This window comes from Paroedura picta, chromosome 7 (assembly GCF_049243985.1).
Source record: "Paroedura picta isolate Pp20150507F chromosome 7, Ppicta_v3.0, whole genome shotgun sequence".
Taxonomy (NCBI): domain Eukaryota; kingdom Metazoa; phylum Chordata; class Lepidosauria; order Squamata; family Gekkonidae; genus Paroedura; species Paroedura picta.
Genome location: NC_135375.1, coordinates 15735703 through 15760486, shown reverse-complemented (window position 1 = coordinate 15760486; position 24784 = coordinate 15735703). Strand labels below are relative to the sequence as shown.

The 24784-nt window shown below is 46.9% G+C and overlaps 1 protein-coding gene and 1 long non-coding RNA gene across 4 annotated transcripts in view; one reads left to right on the top strand and one right to left on the bottom strand.

Annotated features, from left to right (window-relative positions):
- Window positions 1-24784, bottom strand: part of RAB27B (RAB27B, member RAS oncogene family) — a 119748-nt gene that overhangs the window by 7586 nt on the left and 87378 nt on the right. For 2 of the 3 annotated variants that reach the window (XM_077346810.1, XM_077346809.1), the window contains one exon: window positions 2309-2480. In XM_077346810.1, the coding sequence (XP_077202925.1) occupies window positions 2309-2461 (153 nt within the window). In that variant the 5' untranslated portion in view covers window positions 2462-2480. Of the gene's footprint in view, window positions 1-2308; window positions 2481-11150; window positions 11173-24784 lie in introns of those variants that run through there. The other variant, XM_077346811.1, reaches the window with a different exon arrangement.
- LOC143841724 (uncharacterized) lies at window positions 16194-22875 on the top strand. The gene is made up of 3 exons (XR_013232760.1): window positions 16194-16258; window positions 18071-18191; window positions 22634-22875. It is a non-coding gene; the product is annotated as an uncharacterized LOC143841724 (long non-coding RNA).

The window sequence follows — 24784 nt, the reverse complement described above, 5'->3', positions numbered from 1 at the left end:
GGAGAGGCAAGTGGTGAGGCCTTCTCCTTTGGCCTGCAGCTTCATTCTGCTCCTCCCTTCCCAGAAGATTTTCCTGCCGTAAATCCTAACTCCCAGAATAAAAGCTAGGGTTGGCAACTCCAGGTTGGGAAAGTCCTAGAGAGTTGGAGATGGAGCCTCCAGAGGGGAAGAAGCTCAGAGGACTGATGCCATAGAGCAGTGGTCCCCAGCCCCCGGTCCGGGGACCGGTACCGGACCGTGGATCAGTACCGGGCTGCAGCTACTTCTTGTCCTCCTCCCCAGCTGCTGCCTCAGGGGCTGCTCTGCCACTCTGCCACCGGCTCACCTTTGGTGCTCTCCAGTGGCCGCCACGGTTGGGGCTCCCCTTCAGCATGGTAATGCACAGCTGCTGCTGGCAGCACCCCCCAGCGGGCGGCGGGAAGTCAGGGGTGTCGGCAGGAAAGCAAGTGGAGCAGGGGCTCAGGCGGCGGTGATGTCCCTCGGCAAAAGACTACCCCCCCCCGGGCCTCAGTAAAACTGTCAAGCATTGACCGGTCCCCTGTGATAAAAAGGTTGGGGACCACTGCCATAGAGCAGGGGTGGTGAAAAAGTGGCTCTCCAGATGTCCATGGACTACAATTCCCACAAACCCTAGCCAGCATGCTGGTGGAGGCTCATGGGAATTGTAGTCCATGGGCATCTGCAGGGCCACAGTTTGACACCCCTGCCATAGAGTCTGCCCTCCTACAGAACCAGTTTCTGTAATTAGGAGATGAGCTGTGATTCAGGGATATCTCCAGACCCACCCGGAGGCTGGCAACCCTAAAGGGAACAGATTTATAACCTACTTATACTTCAGCTTACTTGTCAGCTTCTTCCCTTCCAATTCCCCTTTCTCTTTGGTTTTGTGTATATCGTGGGCAGTTGTTTTGAATTGCAAAACACCTTGGGTGCCATGGCGGAAAAGTAATAAATAAATGTAATCTATGCATTCAACACATTTTTAAAAAACTTCTCCTCATTCCAGAGTCAGCCATGAATCCACTGGGTCACTCTCTCTCTTATGCTAACCTCCGCCATGAGTAAGGTAGAGATTCAGGATCTATGGGGAAGGCAGAGTTTAGGGAGGGGAAGGAGCTCTGCATGGATGCTGAGCCTTCTGAAGCTGGCATTTCCCTCAGGGGAACTGATCTCTGTAGTTTGGAGGTCAGCTGCAATTCCAGGAAAATCCTGGAGAATCTCCAGGCCCCACCTGGAGATTGTTTAACATTTAAATAATTTAACAATAAATACAAATAGAAACAACCAAAATGGCCTCCAGATTTAAACCGTTTTCAAAGTGGCATTTTCATCAGTGGTTGTTTTTCCAACTTAGTTTACGGTTTAAATCTGGAGGCCATTTTGGCTGTTTTATGATGATTAAAAGAAGAGATATTTCTATTTGTATTTATTGTTAAATTTTTAAATGTTAATTATAGCCTAGGGTAGGTTCTTTCTTCTGTTATCATATTCATTTCAAACCATCCTCTTTTCGTGGTGTATTCCCACCTGGAGATTGGCAACCCTACTCACAAGGTCTCTGCAAGGAAACATAGGGAAAGCGCTCCTAAGGCAAAAGACAGGGTAAGAAAAATACAATAGGAAGGAAATCATCCATGTTTCCCAGTAACTACTGCATCACCAAAGATTATTATGACTGGCAGCACCACCAGATATTTCCAGTTTCATCAACAGCACTGAGTTCTCGGAGGACCTACAAGTCTCCATGTGTCCCTTTTCATGGGCAAACCAGCTAGCAATGAATAATAGAAAGATCTCTGCTGGCTAGGGTAGCCAAGCCAGAACCCAAATTGCCTAACATCTTTACACCTCCTGCTGCCCCAAGCGAGCCAACTTAGTTCCGGGTGGAGTGACTAAGAACGGCCAAGTATTGGTAAGCGATTTCCCAGGCCTGTACCAGTCCTCTGAACAATGCTTAAAACCTTGCTAGAGATTCACAATTATCCCATTGCCTAAACACTCAGAACACATGGGGGAGGAGAAAGAAACCATCTGAAATATCGGCAAAGTTTGAAACTGCACATGAACGTGACTTTAGGCTAGGTTAAGGATGCGGGCCAATCATTCACCACTCAGAGGAGAGCTGTACAAGGCCCAGCGTGCCTGGAGGCAGACGGGATGCAGCAACACGGAATGTTCTAACACGAAGGGAGTGCTGGTAGGTAATCCAGACTCACAGAACATTCCGCGTATCCAAAAGGGACCGAGGAAAGAAGAAATCTTTCAGACAAGCAAACTGGCCGACCGAGAGAGGACGAGGGAGACTCACCACGCGTTTTTCCCGGAAATCGATCCCGACGGTGGTGATGAACTTCGGGTTGAACTTGTTGTCGGTGTATCTGTACAGGAAGGTCGTCTTCCCAACCCCAGAGTCCCCCAGGGCCAGGAGTTTGATCAGATAGTCGTAATCCCCATCAGTCATAATGCTGACCTTGAGGAACCTGCAGAACAGAGGGAGAAGAAAGCCTGGGATGAGAGAAAAGTCCCTTTGAACAAACAATGAAGCTCTCCCAAGTCTCTCTTACACTGTTAATGCAGCCTAAAGGGATGATGCATCCATAAGACTAGCACCCTTTACCGAGGGGTAGAAGATCAGCAGCTAGCAGTAACACTGCACACCCTTTCACTGTGTGTGTGTGTGTGTGTGTGTGTGTGTGTGTGTATGTGTAGCTGACCTACAGTGACCCCAATGTGGTTTTCAATGCAAGAGCTGTCCAGAGGTGCTTTGCCATTGCTGTCTCTGCATAGCAGCCCTGGACTTCCTCGGTGATCTCCCATCCAAGTACCCACAAGACCCAACTCTTTTTACCTTCCCAGATCTGACCAGGTTTGTCTAAGTCTGGGCCACCCAGGACACATTCCCTTTCCTATATTCCTCTTCCTTTTTAAAACTTCCATTCTACTTTTACCGAGGTGAAGGAAGACCTGGACCAACAGTGACTGCAGGTCAGATGAACAAAGGTATTTTTTTAGCTATTTAAACTCTGTGTAGAACGATACCGTCTAGATCAGGGGTAGTCAAACTGCGGCCCTCCAGATGTCCATGGACTACAATTCCCAGAAGCCCCTGCCAGCATTCGCTGTGACTGCATTCGCTGGCAGGGGCTTCTGGGAATTGTGGTCCATGGACATCTGGAGGGCTGCAGTTTGACTACCCCTGGTCTAGATACTATGAATTTTTTTTCACAGAGTAGTTCAGTAGTGGAATGGGCTGCCTAAGGAGGTGGGGAGCTCCCCCTCACTGGCGGTCTGCAAGCAGCAGCTGGACAAATACTTCTCATGGATGCTTTAAGCTGATCCTGTATTGAGCAGGGGGGTGGGACTAGATGACCTGTAGGGGACCTTCCAACTCTAGGATTCTATTTTTGAAGCCATCATTTAATGCAGATTCAAACCCGAGCGAGGGTCACACACAGCAGGGATGATATAAAATTTCTCAAGGCAGCAGGGTGTTGCTTCCTTGTTAAGGAAACCACACCCATTTCCTTGCAACAAATGAAAGTGCCCCCAAAACACGGACAATTTTCAGCATGACTATTGTGTCTGCAAATAAGGATACAATATTAAAAAACATATGAATGTGTGAATTCTATGAAAGTTGCCCAAATTACATTGGGGTTTTTTTGTAACCGATGCTTGCATTTAGACTCGCTGTCTCCTTCCCATCGCTGAATTCTTAGTAAACGAACTTACACATTTGTATAGCTGATTATCTATGCCCCCAGAACTACCAACTCCAAATGCTGCTTTGCATCAGGTCATAGGTGGCAATTCAGTCGGGGCGCCTCTGAACTCATTAGCTTCCTGGACGCAGTCACATTCATCCAATATCCCCCTTTTTGCCGAATAAACTGCACAAGTTTCGGCTCAGCGTGAAAGACCTTTCCAGAATTCAAACTCGTACCACAAAGACAGGGAGACTCAGTTATGTGATGCTTTAACACCTCAGCTCTTCAGAAGGCCAAGTGTCGGTGCCCTCTGCACATTCTCAATGTCCGTGGCATTTTGTGCCCAGGTGGCTGCAATCAGCTGACCTCCTCCGCTAAGCCTCCTGTGAAGTACCAGATTAGGAAGCCCTAGAATCACAGCCACTGTCTCCTTCCTGAAGTCCCTTTTGGAGTTCCGATCCAACCCCAGGTATGTCCGGAACCATTTTATTACCTTGATACCTGTATGCTTATTCATCTCACCATTCCCTCTACTTAGAGCTGCCTTCCTCAACCTCTTTACTATTGAGAAACATTCTTCAACTTTTGAGAAACCCCAGAAGGGGTGCGATTGTGCAGAAAGCAGCTGGGAAGCAGAGCTGGGTACATGCCCACATAGAGTCCCTCCCTTTACCATCCCCTCTGGGCCCAGCATTGGCTATTTTGGGAGGGGGTGGGTGGGCTGACATGACCATATGTGGTCATATCACTCGATAAATCTTTAACACATTTCTAAAATATATTTAAAATTAAATAACTTCCACCCATTTGGGAAACCCTTCCAGGGCTGTCAAGAAACCCCAGGGTTTCACGAAACTCTGGCTGAGAAAGCTTGACTTTCTGGAAGATAGAGACAGAGTTCAACGAGATCTGAACACAATGGAAAAATGGGCAAATGAGAACAAGATGCAATTTAATAAAGGTAAGTGTAAAGTTCTGCATCTGGGTCAGAAAAATGAAAAGCTTGCCTATTGGATGGGGGATACGCTTCTAGGTAACACTGTGTGTGAACGAGACCTTGGGGTACTTGTGGATTGTAAACTAAACATGAGCAGGCAGTGTGATGCAGCGGTAAAAAAGGCAAATGCCATTTTGGGCTGTATCAACAGGGGCATCACATCAAAATCACAAGATGTCATAGTCCCATTGTATATGGCACTGGTCAGACCACACCTGGAGTACTGTGTGCAGTTCTGGACGCCTCACTTCAAGAAGGACGTAGATAAAATTGAAAGGGTACAAAGGAGAGCAACAAAGATGATCTGGGGCCAAGGGACCAACCAAGATAGGTTGAGGGACTTGGGAATGTTCAGCCTGGAGAAAAGGAGGTTGAGAGGGGACATGATAGCCCTCTTTAAGTATTTGAAAGGTTGTCACTTGGAGGAGGGCAGGATGCTGTTTCTGTTGGCTGCAGAGGAGAGGACACGCAGTAATGGGTTTAAACTTCAAGTACAACGATATAGGCTAGATATCAGGAAAAAGTTTTTCACAGTCAGAGTAGTTCAGCAGTGGAATAGGCTGCCTAAGGAGGTGGTGAGCTCCCCCTCACTGGCAGTCTTCAAGCAAAGGTTGGATACACATTTTTCTTGGATGCTTTAGGATGCTTAGGGCTGATCCTGCATTGAGCAGGGGGTTGGACTAGATGGCCTGTATGGGCCCTTCCAACTCTATGATTCTGTGATCCTATGATTCTATGACTTAGTGGAAACAGAAAGGAAATTTTCCCTTTGGCTATAGATTGTTTAAGAACCCACTACTAACATATGCCAAGGAAAGGAACACACTTTATTCAAAACAAACTCCACAGAAAGCAGACGGAAGCCATGAAAGTGTAATGGCAAATGCAAATCTTTTCAGAGAGGTTATATCTTTTAGCAGGGTCTTCCCAAAATGGAGCAGACACAGAATGCAGGGTCACAAAAGGTCCCTTAGGTCTTCGTGCACAGATCAGGAAATGTGACCTGCAGACAATTTAATGGCAGGAGGGTCAAACGGTTTGCTCACACATTTTCCCTACAGGGAATCAGGTTGTCTCTGAAGCTGCCACATGGCAGCTCATTTGCAGGATGCTAGCGCACTGCCTTGGTACGAGAATTCCGCTTAATGGTTGTTTCTTTTTGTGCACCCACCTATATCCCAAGGAACTTTTCAAAATTATCCTTGTCTGTCTGTCTGTCTGTCTGTCTTATTATTATTATTGTATTTATTGACCGCCACTCTCGGCCTGGTCGGATCATGGCACTTTATATATAACCTTTAAAAAAAACAGATGAAGTCCCAGTCCATCAATCAATATTGGCAGCAGATAATCCACAATCTACAGCATCCTCCGTGCCATCTCCTCAACCCTCCCATAGCAGTCCCCGTTGCCCTGGAAGACGTTCAAAGGTGATGCCTGGCCTAAGGGGCTTCAGAGCTATAGGAGGAGGGCTATAGGAGTCTTAATTCCCCAGCCTCAACCAAACGCCATCTTGTAGGCCCAGCAGAACTCTGAAAGCTCCGTCAGGGCCCTCAACTCTTCCAGGAGCTCATTCCACTAGGACAGGGCCAGGACCAAAAAGGCCCTGGCCCTGGTTGAGGCCAGGTGTACCTCCCGGGGGGCAGGGACAAACAGCAGATTCATACTCACAAAGCAAAAGGCCCTGCAGGGTGCATAAGGAGATAAGCAGTCCCTCAGATAGGTGGGACCCAGGCCGCGTATAGTCTTGAAGGTTAAAACCAAAACCTTGAACCTGATCCAGAAGCCAACCAGCAACCAATGCAGCTGCCTCAGCATAGGCTAGACGTGAGCCCTCAAAGATTACCTTGTGAGGTCCCTCGCAGCCACATTTTGCACCCATTGCAAGTTCCAAGACAAAGGCAAGGGAAAGCCTGTGTAGAACGAGTTACAGAAGTCTAATCTGGAAGTGACCGTTGCATGGATCACTGTGGCCAGGTGTTCCGAGGATAGGGAGGGCGCTAGTAGCTTGGCATAGGTGGGAAAACATTGCTTGTGCTACCTTTGCGATCTGGGCCTCCATAGGCCTCAAATTCTTGGCCTCAGGTACAGGTATAAGCTATACCCCGTCCAAGTAACAAGTATGTTACGTGAACAGTAACTTTGAACTGGTTGGCAATCTGGCTACCAGATCTATCTGCCCTCTGGGCAAATTTTATTTCCACTGCAGCACTGTTCTTCCATTTTTGGGATTCCTTTTCCACATCAGGCAAGGAATCCCTGAGCATGGCAAAGGATTATATCGCATTACAAGCACCTTCTGCTCATCTTAGACATTATTTAGTCTGTCACCCTGTGGGAACAGAACACATGCCTGCCCTGAGACATAACTGCCACTTATCTGCAGCTGCGCATTGCAGGAGATCGATGCTGATGGGAAAGCTGCTTTTTAGGGAAACTAACCCTGGACTGCTGGTGGTCTTCAATCCTCCCCTCAGCCGTTCCTGAAGAATCCTTCGGGGCACAGAACATGGGGCAGCCACCACTGCCCTAGGGTGAGTCACTCTCCCCAGTACCGACTCTGGGAATCATCCGTTAATTAACTGCTTACCTTTCAACACAACCTTCTACAAATGTGGTTTAAGACAGGAGTTGAAAATCAGGACTTCGCTTTCTACTCACCTCCCCCCTCCATATTTAAAGTAATATTCAGCAACTGACGGTGTTTCAACCTTTGGATCATGAGCACCCGGAAATAATTTTTCAGGCTTCGAGGAGACCCGGAAGTGATGTCAGCTGGCCATGCCTCCCTGCCATGCTCCCTGGAAGGGACAAGTCACCAGAAGTGACATCACCACCTGCATTAACAGGCAGGTTTAAGGAGGACAGGCCATGAGTGGTGATGGTTTAAGGCAGGAACAAGGGTGCAGGCTCTGCACACTCCTAGGCATAAAAACCACAGGATAATTCGCTAATGCTTGGGAGAGTGGAGAGAGAAGCAGCTGGCTCCTTAGTGTGCAACTAAGTCTATTAAGGCAGGAGGGGAAAGGCTGTGGACCCCCTCAGGAGCTCCCACAGACCTCCAGGGTCTGCTGGTTGGGAATCCCTGGTGTAGAATCTAGCGGATGTGGAGTCTGGACTGGAGTTCTCCTAGAATTACAGATGATCTCCAGACTACAGGGATCACCTCCCCTGGAGGAAGTTGCAGCTTTGGAGGGGGGACTCTTACATCTTGCTAAAGCCGCTCTCCAAATTCTGCACTCCACTCTTAGATCTTCAGGAATTTCCCAAGCTGGACTTGGCACCCCTTTGCACAGGATGGGATTTTAGCTGCCAAATTTCCTCATCACCCTAGCCCCGAGTTTGCCAGTTTCCCACCAGGGTTCCTCTACCCTTCACTCTTGGTTCCTGCCACCACTCCTGCAGGAGAAAAGTAATGTACAAAAGAAAATTACTTTCAGGAGATGACAGGCATGACATCACACACAGAGAAAACCTGGAAATGATGTCTGTTCACTTTAAAGAATTGCAATAGACTCTATGGTAGAGCCACAGAGCCTCCTGTGATTCCTAGAGCGATGTGACATCACTTCCTTGTTTCCCCATGTCCACACTGCCCTGGACTCCTTGCTAGTTGACAATCACTGGCTGGAAATAATACCTAGCCCTGATCACAAGTTACAGTATACATCTGTTTACATGAAACAGCCAGTGTGTGTTCACTTTAAAAATAAAACCAGGGATGAGTACCTGGATAAACGTGGACTTTAAATCGCACAAGGAGTTGTACATGCATGGAACACAACATCAGAATCACTCAGTTCACGCCAGCAGCCAAGAAGCTTTTCTTTCTTTCTCACATGGCTATGGGCTGCCTCTTTCCACTCACCAGTAACATCCACCCACACAAGCGAAAGACTCCCATGAACTGCGGCGAGTTCTGTGATCTCTAACAACTGAAAACGCACAAGGAGATCCCAGAAGCTGCTGCCGTTTACGTCCCTGAGCTGCCAGAACAGTCGCATTCACCACACAAAGAACGTTGTATCAAGTGCTCCCAACATTTATAGGCTTATTTATGAGAACGTTTATATCCCACCTTTCCTCATGCTTCAAGGTGGCTCACAGTAACAGTTAAAACAGGGGTAGTCAACCTGTGGTCCTCCAGATGGAATTACAACTGATCTCCAAACTGCAGACATAAGTCCTCCTGGTGTAAAATGGCTCTTGCAGGGGTGGACAAACTGTGGCTCTCCAGATGACCATGGACTACAATTCCCATAAGCCCCTGCTGCTGCTATCAGGGGCTCATGGGATTTGTAGTCCATGGTCATTTGGAGAGCCACAGTTTGGCCACCTGTCCTCTAGAGCAGGGGTAGTCATCCTGTGGTCCTCCAGATGTTCATGGACTATAATTCCCATGAGCCCCTGCCAGCCAAACGCTGGCAGGGGCTCATAGGAATTGCAGTCCATGAACATCTGGAGGACCACAGGTTGACTACCCCTGAGTTAAAACATCTCCAGCTAAAACCAAAGCTAAAGTAACAGGCCAAATCCCCACCCACCCACCCAAAAAGAGGTCAGTTCCCCAGGAGAAAACGGTTGTTCTGGAGGGAGGGCACCCCAGCATTATGCACCACAGAGTTTACCGGGTATTTCCTAACCAAGAGTTGACAACCCAAAGTACCTCCTGAAGATTTCCTTGCCCCAAAGATATTGCCACGGTATTTCAAATATAGCAACGTTTTTAAAAGCCACAGAATAATTCATAATTAAAGTTTGCCAACATTAACATGGCTCTGAAGACAAATTAGTTCTTTCCGCTACCACCGCTTCATTCCTTCCGGGCAGGCACCCGGCACCCACACATCTGAATGAGAAGGCAAGAGAAGATACAAAAGGATAACAAGCAATCTTTCCCAAATTAGCCTATTAATGAAACACACAAAGTCTACTGGCCCTGCTACAATGTGTTCTACATTTTTTTCTCCCTTCCAAAACATAGTACAAGGAATACATGCATTCACACAATCACATAGTGATAACTTTCTGAAATCTTATCTTGGTAGAACATCCATTCCTTTCCTCTCTCTTGAGAAAACAGGGGTCCCCAGCCTTTCTTGATTCTGTGAGCACGTTTGCATTCTGGCACAGAATGGTGGGTGTGGCCACAAAATGGCTGCCACAGGGGGTGGAGCCAGTAACAAAATGGCTGCTACCAGTGATCCATGATCACACAGTGAAGATCCTTGTGCTGTGGTGGCAGCTGCTGGCATAACATTTCTTTTAAAAATCTGCATAGGCTATCAAATCTCCAGTGGCCAACAAAAAGAGTTGCTGGGCAAAAATTTCACCTTTCTAGAAATACCAGGTATGGTCAGCTGTCATGGCCCCCACACGCACCACCCTGGGAATACCTGCCTTAAACTACCTTCCAGTCAATTCCCTCACCCCAGGTTCCCACTGCACCGCCATCTTAGAAGACCCCCATCTGAGTAACAGTGTGCTCTTGGGAGGAGGAACTGCCCCCAAAGGTACTTTATCTTTCTCTGCCAGCCCCTCTTCACATCACTGACCCCATTAAGAATCTGGCCGCAGCAATCCTGCCGAGGGGGCACTTTTCCAAGCAGAGCCCTCCCAACGCTAAAACCTTAAAATATTACTTCCAAAGGCTTTTCCCATCACGCAGGTCCCTGGAGGCCTTCCTTTCTCACCTTCTGTTTTGCTCTTTTCCAATGCCAAGTTCCTAGTAAGATATTATTAACCTACAAGGGCCTGTACCTATTCCCTCGTGCACTTCCCCTCCTCCCCTTCAAAACCTGCTCGGTCGCTAAATGAATCATGCCTGTCACAGACTCCAGCAAAGGAGGCCTGGCTTTAATAACTAGGCAGCCCATTCTGCCACACGGGAGTAATAGAATCAGGTCACTGTGACTGCAGACAATAAAATCATTGTTTAGCGTCGCCATTCCCGCCTGGCGTCGAGGCCTTTGCCAGCAGCGACCACGACCTGACACTGAAACCCCGCTTCATCCACCCTGCGGCCAGATTTCGGTTTGCACAAAAAGCAGGGAGCGGAGAACATGGGCTTCTGTTTAAGGGACCAGAAGTCACAGTTAAGAACGAAGCCAAGGTCCCAGAGAAGAAGGGCAGAAACTTCAACCTGCAACAAAACCAATCTTGCTCACCTTGAGTAATTTCAAGGCAGTTTGCAACCATTTACTCACTGGAAACCTGTCCTTTTCAGTGGCAGGGGAACAAAGCACAAATTGGTTTAAAAGACAGAGGGGAGAAGGTAGGGGAACTGATCTTTGTCCCCTGGAGTTGAGCTGTAAAACTGAAAGATTCCCTGGTCCCACTTGGGGACTGGCATCCCTAGGAGAAAAGCAGGAGCCTAGGAAATAAATGGCTGTGAGATTGGCAGAAATTCAAGAAGCACGACTTCTGCCACCCGTATAACCACTCACCTCCAGTTAAAAGAAAACACCTTCCTTGTTGAACCGGTGCAGATCGACTGGAAGTGAGAGCTGCCTCAGCAAGCAGAAGTTTGAATGAACAAGGGCCCCTCCCCTTCCCAATCCCCTCCAGGCCCATCATTGGTCATTTTGGGAGGGGGTGGGTCAACCTGCTCATATATGGGAGAACATCTTATTTTGCCACAGCACACTGGTTGGGAACCCCTGCTCTATGGTCACACCATGGAGTTCCCCACAATTGCCAGAGTGTCCCTGCCACGTCCTCTCTGGGTGCACGGGGAGAGATTTCAGGACATTCCTGACAATGCCATTATATTACTGGCCCACCCCCAACTGGGCCTTTTGTTTGCTGGAGGGAGAGCTAATACTCCCAGGCTGCTTGCCAGTTAAGATCTAGGCAGAGACTCTCCATGCATGACTTACCTTCATGGAATGCGAAATAAAGGGCAGGGAGGCTTTTTCAGCAATGGACCCTCATCTGGGGAATTCCACTGCCCAGTCTTTTTAGCCTAGGGGTTCACTCAGGATACATGTTGATTTTGAACCCTTGAACATGTTGATTTGGGCTTTAAATTATGTGTAGAATGGATATCAGGGCAGAGTCGTTGAGCAGTGGAATCCGCTGCCTAAGGAGGTGGTGAGCTCCCCCTCACCAGCTGGACAGATCCTTCTCCTGGATGCTGATCCTGCATTGAGCAGGGGGTAGGAATAGATGGCCTGTCTGGCCCCTCCCAACTCCATGATTCTATGATTCTAACCTTTCATCCCCCCACCCGCTCCACATTTTCTCATATTGTTAACTGTATTGCATTGTGTTCACCATTTCTGTGCGTGTGGCTGATTTCTACATTATATATAACCTTCCTGGTAAGCGTTGGTTGAAAAAAATGCCGGGTATTTAGAAAATAATAGCAATAATAAACATTACAGACAGCTAAATGCACTCATTTAAACTGCAATAACCAGTCTTCTATGGCTTTAAAAGCTAAAGAGCTATTTGTTCTTTGGGGCTAATGTATGCTGGAAAAAACCAGGATTGTCCTACAACATACCGTTAAGCCATACAAAATATCCTTCAACTATCACAACACATCATGTCTCAGGCTGGACACACTGCATGGTATCTTTTGCGGATTGCACTACCGACATGATGCATCCATGCAGCCTAGCCCTGAAGAAAGAATTCTTACAAATTATATTGAAAACTTTTTAGCGATGGACCACCGAAAGTAAAAAATAAAGACCCAGGATCTCAAAGAAAACACAAGGGAAAGTGGGCCAATTTCAGTGTGTGACAACTAGAGGCTAGCAAGAGCCTCTTTCCTGCAGGGCCATCACAGAGAATGGAGCCAGAGTGCTGGACTAGCATACTGGAGATCTGGGTTCGAATCCCCACTTGTGCCATGGACTCTTGCCTGGGTCCAGCCAGCCTAGCCTACCTCACTGAGCAAAATTGGAGTCTGGCAGCACCTTTAACCCAACAACCTTTTATTCAAGGTATAATGGAGTAGCATTCAGTCACAAAAGTCCCCACCTGCAAACTGCATTCCCACAGCTCAAAGACAGGAAAGAACAAAGTGGCATTAAGTTCACAGCTGCGTACCAATCTAAAGCTGATGAGTGAGCTTCAAGCCCTGTTTCGTATTGCAATTTTGTTCCTTATGGAAAGCAGCAGTATTCCCTGATTTGGTCCCTACGAGAAAGGTTCTCATCGCAGCCAAAAGTTGCAAATGAACTATTTTCCCTACCTGTTCCATAACTTACATCTCCTTTACAGTTTGGAAGGTAGATAAGAAGAGCCCTGTTGGGTGAGTTCAGTGGTCCATCTGGTCCAGTATCCTGGGTCTCATACATTGGCCAAACAGTTCCTCTGGAGGGCCAACAACAGAGCAGGGAGGCCAAGGCCTTCAAAGAACATCAGAGGGGCCCTGCCTGGTTCTGACCAGGGGTCTATCTAGTCCAGCATCCTGCCTCACACAGCGGCCAACCAGTCCCCCTGGAGGGCCAACAACAGGGCAGGGAGGCAGAGACACTCCTGCCACTGGGATTCAGAGGTTCAGTGCCTCTGGATGTGGAGGTAGACAGACACCATCTCAGAAATGCAGGTAAACACTCTAACACAGCAGTCCTGATAATTGTATAGAATCACCAAGTGACTGGATAAACAAGACCAGCTTGCTCTTGCAGGTTCTTAACACCAGTTTCACTTGTAGAGATGTGAAGTGAAACAGTTCCCAGAACTGAGATAAATGTCGCCTGCTAATATCAGAATTGAGCTAACCATTGTCAACTGCTACTTAGGGGGGGGGAATCATCTGGGCATGGAATTGGGGTCACTGTGGGTGGGCAGGTAGCTGTGAATTTCCTACAATCTGCAGGGGGTTGGACTAGATGACCCTGGAGATCCCTTCCAACTCTGTGATTCTATTATCTGACTGTTCAAGACGGGGGATTGCTCAAGTGTGGGCAAGCTAATGACAACTTTGTGGGGGAAAGAGTGATATCCATCTACTCCACAAAGGAGAAAAAGCAGTAACCCTTGATGGCTGCAATCCCACAACGACATCAGCCACTTCTGCAACCTGTTGCGGGTTTCGGAAACGCGCCGGGGAGAAATGTGCAAGAGCCGCTTCCTGAAAAGTGCTTGAAAGAAACAGGAAACGGGGTGGGGGTGTCTTGTCAGAGAGATGGACCAACTTCAGGGCACACCTTCCTTCTTCCTCTTCCCTGGGCTCTGGAGAGGCTGAATGTTGCATCTCTTTTTCACGTTTCGGAGAATGCTTGCAACTGTCTTTCGGAAAACTAAGAAACCAACCTGCTCTCTAGCAGGAGGGGCAGAAAGCGCCATCTCTTACGTCACAGCTAGCAAACTGTGATACTGTTACACTCTTTCTTTCTGGCTTGACTCAGCCTATTTTAAACCTGTACGCCAGCAACAGGAAAAGGTTCTGGCTGACATGTTCAAGTCTCCCCAGCTCAGCCACTCAGTGCTGATTTTTGCCCGTCAGGCAAGAATTAAAGGCCTCTGTCAATCAAAGCTTAGTTGCTCACCTTGATCCAGACCTGAATAGGTGTGCAGGTGTGCGGTGATGTTTTATCTCAAGCCAGATGCCAACAGGAAGAAATGGAAGCCTTAGTGCCCCATATGGAGAGGGTTTTCTTTGGGAAAAGTTTTCTCAATAGCTTATGTGCTGCTGCAGTTTCCACCATGCCAAGACACCCACCAGGTATCAGTTCCCTCCAGCCAACCAACGTCTCATCTAGGAGAAAAATGCTGCTCCTTTAATAGATGCTTAATGGGTGGAAACAGGCAGTGGAAGCTTTTTCATAGTTTAAATAGAAATCACATTACCTGATAGGGTTTCCGCTTCAGCTGGTGCCTGGCAATCTCCTGGAATTACAACTGATCTCCAAACTGCAGACATGAGTCCCCCTGGTGTAAAATGGCTCTTGCAGGGGTGGATAAACTGTGGCTCTCCAGATGACCATGGACTACAATTCCCATAAGGCCCTGCTGCTGCTATCAGGGGCTCATGGTAATCGTAGTCCACAGTCATCTGCAGAGCCACAGTTTGGCCACCCGCCCTCTAGAGCAGGGTAGTCAACCTGTGGTCCTCCAGATGTTCATGGACTACAATTCCCATGAGCCCCTGCCAGCAAACGCTGGCAGGGGCTCATGGGAATCATAGTTCATGGACATCTGGAGGACCACAGGTTGACTACCCCTGCTCTAGACACTACGGCAGGGGTAGTCAATCTGTGGTCTTCCAGATGTCCATGGACTACAATTAACTGGCAGGGGCTCATGGGAATTGTAGTCCATGGACATCTGGAGGACCACAGGTTGACTACCCCTGCTCTAGACACTACGGCAGTCTCTTTTAAAAGAACAGGACATTTCTCTCCAGCAATTGTCTTATCCCTATAGCTGACAGCCAATAAAGAAATCAAGCTACAGAAGAAGAAGAAGAAGAAGAAGAAGAAGAAGAAGAGTTGGTTCTTATATGCCGCTTTTCCCTACCCGAAGGAGGCTCAAAGCGGCTTACAGTCGCCTTCCCATTCCTCTCCCCACAACAGACACCCTGTGGGGTGGGTGAGGCTGAGAGAGCACTGATATCACTGCCCGGTCAGAGCAGTTTTATCAGTGCCGTGGCGAGCCCAAGGTCACCCAGCTGGTTGCATGTGGGGGAGCGCAGAATCGAACCCGGCATGCCAGATTAGAAGTCAGCACTCCTAACCACTACACCAAACTGGCTCCCAAAGGAAGGGCTCCCAAAGTGGCTTCCAGACACCTTTCCCTTCCCACAACAGGAACCCTGTGAGACTGTTGGGGCTGAGAAAGCTCTGAGAGAACAGGGACTGGCCCAAGGTCACCCAGCTGGCTATATGTGGAGGAGTGGAGAATCGAGCCCCTTTCTCCAGATTAGAGGCCACTGCTCTAAACCACTGCACCAAGCTGGCTCCCTGCTTGCTTAAACCACTCTCTTGAATGAGTTTGCACCCCAATTCTAAACTTAAGCGGTTGTGAAACCTGTAGCTGGCAACTCTTTTCGGGGCTGAACAATTATTACATTTAGTTCCTATCAGTCCCATCCAAAATGGTGCTCCTGAGAAGCTGGTCTTCTTGGACAATGTATTCCCAAGAAAACGGGTTTGACATTTATAAAGAAAGCTGGTAATGCTATGTGAACTGGGGAGGGGGGGATTCTAAATTTTTTTTAAAGTTTCTAAACCTTAGAAGTTATACCAGGATGTCTTGCCGCAAATGGCCAGAGATCACAATTCACACCCAAAGAAGTTTGCAGCAGAACAAAAGACTTCACTTCCCTTCACTTTTCTCTAGCTCTTGCTTATCTCTTCCACCCTTAACTTCCTGAAGCAATATCCCCCCCTCTCCCCTGGCACATGCTTTCTCACAGCTTTGTTCTTGGGCTTATCTTACCCCCTCTTACTCACAGAGGTTACAGCCCTCAGTGCTGTTAGTCTCTGTTTACCCAGAGCAGATCTGGACTCCCAAATCCTCACCCCATTTCACAGCTGGCCCAGCTTACCTTGTCAACAGATGGTTTAGGAACCAGGCAGTGGACAAGACGGGAAAGGTGAGTTCTTTGGGGCCCGGAGGAACTTCTCCTTCGTGACTCAGCTGGGCTTGACCTCGGGCTCTGTTATCGCTCTGCTCCACCCCTTAAAGTGTTGCACTTAGAATCACAGAATCATAGAGCTGGAAGGGTCATCCAGTCCAACCCCCTGCAGAATGCAGGGAATTCAAAACTACCTGCCCACCCACAGGGACCTCAATTCCATGCACAGATGATGCCCCCTTTCTTCAAGAGGATTCCTTTTGATTCTTCACTGAAAACATTTTTTAAAAGAACTTGTGACCTCTTCATAAAAAAGAATTCTGCTCACAAAAGAAATCAATCTGTCTTCTCTCTCTGTGTGTGTGTGTGTGTGTGTGGTTTTTTTTTTTTTTGCTTTTCCATGAGACAGATTTATGGAGGACAGCATCTACTAGCCATGCTGACTGAGGGGAACCTTAGGGGTGGTCAGCCCCTGAATCCCACGGCCAGGAGACAATTTCAGGGGAAGGCCTCAGCCTCCATCTTTGATTGTTAGACCTGCAGAAGAAGTAGTTGGCCACTGTGTGAGACAGGATGCTGGACTAGATGGATCACTGTGGCCTGATCCAGCAGAATTCTTCTGATGTTCTTTGAAGGCCTTGGCCTCTCTGCCCTATTGGTGGCCATCTAGTGGAACTGGTTGGCCGCTGTGTGAGACAGGATGCTGGACTGGATGGACCACTGGCCTGATCCAGCAGGGTTTTTCTAATGTTCTTATGAAGGCCTTGGCCTCTCTGCCCTGCTGGTGGCCGTCCAGAGGAACTGGTTGGCCCCTGTGTGAGACCCAGGATGCTGGACCAGATGGACCACTGAACTGACCCAGCAGGGCTCTTATGTTCATAGGTCAAATTCAGGCTACGCTATTCCATCTGACGGACCTCTTCGTGGACAGTTGTGCAGAGGCTGGAGGATTTTGCTTTCTACCATCTTGTGTTGGTGGTTTTTATTGTCTCAAAAATTTAAAGGGGATTTTATGGGGTGGTTATTATGTCATCCGCCTTGAGTCCAAGGAGGAAGGTGGACTATAAATGGAATAAATACATATTCATTAATTAATTAACATGTGGTAGCAGTAGGGTTGCCAACTCAGGGTTGGGAAATGCCTGGAGATTTTGGGAACATAACCCATGAAGATTGGGTTTTGGGGAGGGGAGGGACTTCATTGCAGTACAATGCCATAAGATCCCATTCTCCAAACCAGCCCTTTTTCTCACCGGGAAGTGATCTGGTTGTCTGGAGATCAATTGTAATAGTGAGAGATCTCTGGACGTCACTTGAATATTAAGATGGTCTGATGAACCATCTGACGGAAAGGCTGATTCTGTGAAGGATCAAGGGGGTGGCAGGTTGCAGTAGATGAGCGATAGGGTTGTGAGTGTCCTGCATAGTGCAGGGGGTTGGACTAGATGACCCAGGAGGTCCCTGCCAACTCTATTGTTCTATGATTCTATGAACCACTTAACAAGTGTCCAGACTGCGGGTCAAATGCTTGCTGGGATGTCACAGAATAATGAATGTAGGTTTGGCATGAGTTCAATCAAAAGAAGACGGAAGAAAGCTAAGAAGTCGAAAGTGGCTGTGTGAATTGGCCCTCTGGAGGGGGGGGGAGGAGAGTAACCTCCTGCATTGGCTGCAGTCACCAAAACGCCATTACCAAGTTATCCCAGTTTTGTCACCAGCTCACAATGAGGCCTGTGGCCCTGCAGACATCTGCTATCATGTAGAATTGCTAGATGTTGACAGGCCTGAGTAAGAGTTCTGGCACACGGTTTCCATTTCCTTCTCCTCCAGGGAACCACAGCTGCCAGCAAAAACACTACCAGGATGTTGTCGATTTTCCTATCTCTGCCTCCTACAAAACGGTGATGTGGGCGCTCAGAAATCCTACAGAATAAGGGCCCTTGTTTTGCAGGTTAGTCTCTCTGCCCCCCTTCCTCTGCTGAACCACTATGCCACTGTGCAATGGAAAAATCTTGGAAAGAGGGGGAAAGAACAGTGTGTTAGGGAACATCTAGCCCAGGGGTAGTCAAACTGCGGCCCTCCAGATGCCCACGGACTACAATTCCCATGAGCCCCTGCCAGCGAATGGCTGTGCTGGCCACCGTTTGAGAAAGGATGCTGCACAGAAGATATTATCATAGCATCCTGTTGTCATTGCGTTACTGTATACTGAAATTAACACCACCTTTCTGCATCATATTGGCACTGTTCCATGTCTAATACACGATGCTTGTTCAGATTTTTGTTATCCTAATCCGAGCACAGGGCTTGTTTGATGCCTCTCCGTGCAGACTGTATCGATTGTACTTTGCAATCTGCTTCAGATCCTAGCGAGAAAGGCAGGCGATCAATACATATATTGCTCCTATTATTATTATTCACCAGCCCATCTTTTCTAAGGGAGCAAAGCTGTTTTATAAAGTGGAAACTAAATTAAAAAAAATAGTAACATGTTCCTTGTATATTTCCCATCCACAATCCCCCTTTCCCGGGTTTCAAAACTGTACATTTGCAGTAAAGCTCATCTTTACGGCCCCTTCTTCATACATTTCCCTACCAGCTGGTGGGAATGGTCTTAATATCAGCCACTGTTGTTGTTGTTATGTGCGAAGTCGTGTCCGACCCATCGCGACCCCATGGACAATGATCCTCCAGGCCTTCCTGTCCTCTACCATTCCCCGGAGTCCATTTAAGTTTGCACCTACTGCTTCAGTGACTCCATCCAGCCACCTCATTCTCTGTCGTCCCCTTCTTCTTTTGCCCTCGATCGCTCCCAGCATTAGGCTCTTCTCCAGGGAGTCCTTCCTTCTCATGAGGTGGCCAAAGTATTTGAGTTTCATCTTCAGGATCTGGCCTTCTAAAGAGCAGTCAGGGTTGATCTCCTCTAGGACTGACCGGTTTGTTCGCCTTGCAGTCCAAGGGACTCGCAAGAGTCTTCTCCAGCACCAGAGTTCAAAAGCCTCAATTCTTTGACGCTCGGCCTTCCTTATGGTCCAACTTTCGCAGCCATACATTGCAACTGGGAATACCATAGCCTTGACTAAACGCACTTTTGTTGGCAGGGTGATGTCTCTGCTTTTTAGGATGCTGTCTAGATTTGCCATAGCTTTCCTCCCCAGGAGCAAGCGTCTTTTAATTTCTTTGCTGCAGTCCCCATCTGCAGTGATCTTGGAGCCCAGGAAAATAAAATCTGTCACTATCTCCATTTCTTCCCCATCTATTTGCCAGGAATTGAGAGGGCCGGATGCCATGATCTTTGTTTTCTTGATGTTGAGTTTCAAGCCAACTTTTGCACTCTCCTCCTTCACCCGCATCAACAGGCTCTTTAGTTCCTCTTCACTTTCTGCCATTAGAGTGGTGTCATCTGCATATCTGAGGTTGTTGATATTTCTTCCTGCAATCTTGATCCCAATTTGTGACTCCTCTAATCCCGCATTTCTCATGATGTGCTCTGCATACAAGTTAAATAGGCAAGGCGACAGTATACAGCCTTGCCGAACTCCTTTCTCAATTTTGAACCAGTCAGTGATTCCATGTTCAGTTCTCACTGTTGCTTCTTGACCTGCATATAAATTTCTCAAGAGACAAATAAGATGCTCTGGTATTCCCATCTCTTTAAGAACTTTCCACAATTTGTTGTGCTCCACACAATCAAAGGCTTTAGCATAGTCGATGAAGCAGAAGTAGACGTTCTTCTGGTACTCCCTAGCTTTCTCTATGATCCAGCGTATGTTGGCAATTTGATCTCTAGTTCCTCTGCCTCTTCGAAATCCTGCCTGTACTTCTGGAGGTTCTCGGTCCACATATTGCTGGAGCCTAGCTTGTAGGATTTTGAGCATAACTTTGCTAGCATGAGAAATTAGTGCAATGGTGCGGTAGTTTGAACATTCTTTGGCATTGACCTTCTTTGGGATTGGAATGTAAACTGACCTTTTCCAATCCTGTGGCCATTGTTGAGTTTTCCAAATTTGCTGGCATATTGAGTGTAGCACTTTTACTGCATCGTCCTTTAAGATTTTGAATAGTTCAACTGGAATGCTGTCACCACCACTAGCTTTATTGTTGCTCAGACTTCCTAAGGCCCATTTGACTTCACATTCCAGGATGTCTGGCTCCAGGTCAGTAACTACCCCACTGTGGTCATCAGGGATGTTAAGCTCGCTCTTGTATAGTTGTTCTGTATAATTTTGCCACCTTTGTTTAATCTCTTCTGCTTCTGTGAGGTCCCTACCATTTTGGTCCCTTATCATACCCAACTTTGCATGAAACGTTCTCTTCATATCTCCAATTTTCTTGAAAAGATCTCTGGTCCTCCCCATTCTATTGTTTTCTTCTATTTGTTTGCACTGTTCATTTAAGAAGGCATTCTTATCTCTTCTAGCTTTTCTCTGGAATTCTGCATTCAATTGGGTGTATCTTTTTTTCTTTCTCCCTTGCCTTTCACTTCCCTTCTCTCCTTAGCTATTTGTAAAGCTTCCTCAGACAGCCATTTTGATTTCTTGCATTTCTTTTTCTTTGGGATGGTTTTAGTTGCTACCTCTTGTACAATGTTGCAAACCTCAGTCCATAGTTCTTCAGGCACTCTGTCTATCAGATCTAATTCCTTAAATCTATTTGTCACCTCTACTGTGTATTCGTCAGGGATATGATTTAGTTCATACCTGAGTGGCCTAGTGCTTTTCCCTACTTTCTTCAATTTAAGCCTAAATTTTGCAACAAGAAGCTCATGATCTGAGCCACAATCAGCTCCTGGTCTTGTTTTTATTGACTGGATAGAACTTTTCCATCTTTGGCTGCAGAGCACATAGTCAATCTGATTTCTGTGTTGACCGTCTGGTGATGTCCATGTGTAGAGTCGTCTCTTGGGTTGTTGGAAAAGAGTGTTTGCTATGACCATTGTATTCTCTTGACAAAATTCTACCAGCCTGTGCCCTGCTTCATTTTGTACTCCAAGGCCAAACTTGCCTGTTATCCCGGTTATCTTTTGGCTTCCTACTTTAGCATTCCAATCCCCCATGATGATAAGCACATCATTTTTTGGCGTTGCTACTAGAAGGTGTTGTAGGGCTTCATAGAACTGATCAACTTCATCCTCTTCAGCAGCAGTGGTTGGGGCATAGACCTGGATCACTGTGATGTTGAATGGTTTGCCTTGGATTCGAACTGAGATCATTCTGTCATTTTGGGGATTGTATCCCAAGACTGCTTTTCCTACTCTCTTATTGATTATGAAGGCTACTCCATTTCTTCTGCGAGATTCTTGTCCACAGTAGTATACCTGATGGTCATCTGAATTAAATTCACCCATTCCTGTCCATTTTAGTTCACTGATTCCTAAAATGTCGATGTTCAGTCTTGTCATTTCTTGTTTGACCACGTCCAGCTTACCTTGATTCATGGATCTGACGTTCCAGGTTCCTATGGAATAAAAATCTTTACAGCATCGGACTGTCTTTTCGCCACCAGTTACTTCCACAACTGAGCGTCCTTTCGGCTTTGGCCCAGTTGCTTCATTCATTCTGGCGCTACTCGTACTAGCCGTCTGCTCATCCCCAGTAGCATATTGGACACCTTCCGACCTGAGGGGCTCATCTTCCAGCGTCATATCGTTATGCCTATTGGAACTGTCCATAGAGTTTTCATGGCAAAGATACTGGAGTGGTTTGCCATTTCCTTCTCCAGTGGATCACCTTTTGTCAGAGCTCTCAGCTATGACCTGTCCGTCTTGGGTGGCCCTGCACGGTATAGCTCATAGCTTCACTGAACTACGCAAGCCCCCTTGCCACAACAAGGCAGCGATCCTTGAAGGGGGAATATCAGCCACAGTTACAGCCAAATGCATGGTAGGCCACAGACAGGCTGTGGGAGCAAGACAGACTGTACCACTTTGGACTGCAGGGGAGGGGGGAATTTCCTCTTTATCAGGAATGCCTTTCAAGTAGGCGAATGAGCACAGCATAAGGAGCATTTTCACACATGCTAAACGATGCCATTTCAATGCACTTTGGCAACCAATTTCAAGTGGATGAAGCCATTTCACACAGTAAGGTCCAGTGGCAAAGTCGACTGAAAGTGCATTATTTAGTGTGCGTGAAAGTGCCCCATGGCTTACCATGGGGCACTTTCATGCACACTTAATTATGCACTTTCATTCCACTTTGCAAGCTGTGTGTATGTGTGAGAGAAGTTTGACACACACACACCTCAGACCATTCTGCTGCCATATTCATCTGCATGGGTTGCCCAGGCCTGCAGAATTTCTAGGTATACTAAGGGAGGGTGCCTATCTAAGCTTTAAACACCCTGAGGGATTTTTACAAGCGGTGGAATTATCACTTTTTGTTGTTGTTCTAGGCAGGGGTAAGACACTGCCCATCCCAAGAACGACTCCTTATCACTTTTCAAACTTTCTTGACGTCAGACTCCAGACTGAGCTGGATACAGGAATGAGGCGGTGTGTAAAGTTTCGGTGCTACCTGCTACGAACACCTGACTCGCTACAAATGAAGGTATGTAGTTCAGCCACAGTGAAACAGTTCTTAAAGTTCCATTGGTTTCAGCGGAAGGAATGTGGACACAAACTTCAGCTCCTCGTTATGAGCAGTGGAACCTGAAGGTGCTGAGCTTTGGCTGGATCACACCCAAAGTTCAGTGTCCAATTTAAATGAGCAACTTTACTGCATTTTTGGTAAAAATCGATTTGTTTGAACTTCGGTGCTGGAGAAGGCTTCTGCGGATTCCATGGACAGCAAAAGCCACACACAAGGAAATACTACAGTGCATAAAGCCTGATCTATCCCTGGTAGGCAAAATCACAAAATTCTGGCTCACTTATTGACCATATCATGCGATCCAACTCAATGGAGAAAGCAATTATGCTAGGACTGGTCGGTGGGGAAAGGAAACCAGGCTGACAAAGAACACAATTGTTAGATATGGTCAAAATGGAGACTGGCCGGAACATTGAACAACTATAAGAAGCTGTGCGTGATTGAAAATCGTGGTGACAGTTGAGCCACAGGATCAACAAGAGTCGGACTCAACTGAATGGCTAACATCATCATCAAAAATATTCTGTAGCGAGAATGACCAAGTTCTGAATCAGGAGTGAAATATATTCATGTTCAGATACCTTCAGCTAACTTAGCTACTAACAGCAAGGCAATTTCAGGTTACAATATAAGCAGATTCCATATATAACTATAACATTTCTGCCGATTCCAAGAGACGTGACATTGCGTCCAATTTTCCACGCTAAAATGGGCCGATTAAGCTTTTCACAGCTCAGGCAAATGACATTGCTCGATGAATAACAACGATAAGCATTTATTCAATGGACAGCACATTTCTTTTCCTCCAGGCTCCTGATAGACCCAGTAAAGAAGAACAAAAAAGACACAATGGAAGGGGAGGTAGAAAACTGGAAAGGAGACGAAGGTTGATCAGGAAAAGTTCCTTGTCCAACTCAGGTCAGGTCAGATTCTCAATTAGTAGTTGGGGGACTGTTGCACCATGATCTCAGATGGTGGAGGACAGGGAGGGGTCTCCTGTCCTAGAACTCCTCTTCCTGTCTTGCTCTCTTCCTCTACCCCCAGTTTCCCATCAGCTTCCCCTCACTTCCCATCTCCCACATATAGGTGGTCAGAATCGTTCTCCAACTACCACCAATTGGCCCCCCAAGCTCCCTTCCTACCATGACAGTTAACAAATCCACTCAACCCCTGGGTCTCAGTACGAGTTGAGCTAAGGCTCTTTGCAGTTCCGCCTTCCTTTAATGTTATTGTTGTTATTGTTATTATGTTAACGTTATTGTTGTTACCACCTTTCTGTTACCAGAACGATGTTACCTGTACCATTTTGTTTTTTCATGCAAACCGCCCTGAGCTTTAGGGAGGGCGGTATATAAATACAATAAGTAAGTAAGTAAGTAAGTAAAGTAAAGTAAAGTAAAAGGAGGAGTGACCAGTATTGAGCCCCCAATTTTTAATATCCATAATGAAGAATCACAAACAGATGACCAGTTATGATATTTCACACACCAAGTTCCATCAAATATTTGTTTGAAATTATAACTATTTCACCTGATGAAGCTGCCTCAGCTCTAGTTTCTGAGCGGGGTTTTAGTACCGTTCCCTGAAGCGACCTGTTTGCAAAGCCGAAGCATCCACTTTCCAGATTAAGGGGAAAGTAAAACTGAAGCATCACTTTACCACTTGAAGGTGTAACTAAAATGCTCACCACACAAGTCCTGATGCTCAACTAGTTACTCCCAACTGCCATCAGAGAAACAGTCAATGAATGGGCAAAGGAAAAGGAAGTGACCAATTAGAATCTTTCTCCTTCCAGATTAAAAGGACAAGTTTTTTAAAGGAATTCTCAGTAGCATATTGACTGCACGTGTTGGAGAACTGGCTGTTGTCAACCATGTTTCTGGTCCAAAAACTGCCATAAATCAGATCTGGGGATTAGGGAACTGTCAAAAAATACTAGAATTCAATAGACCAA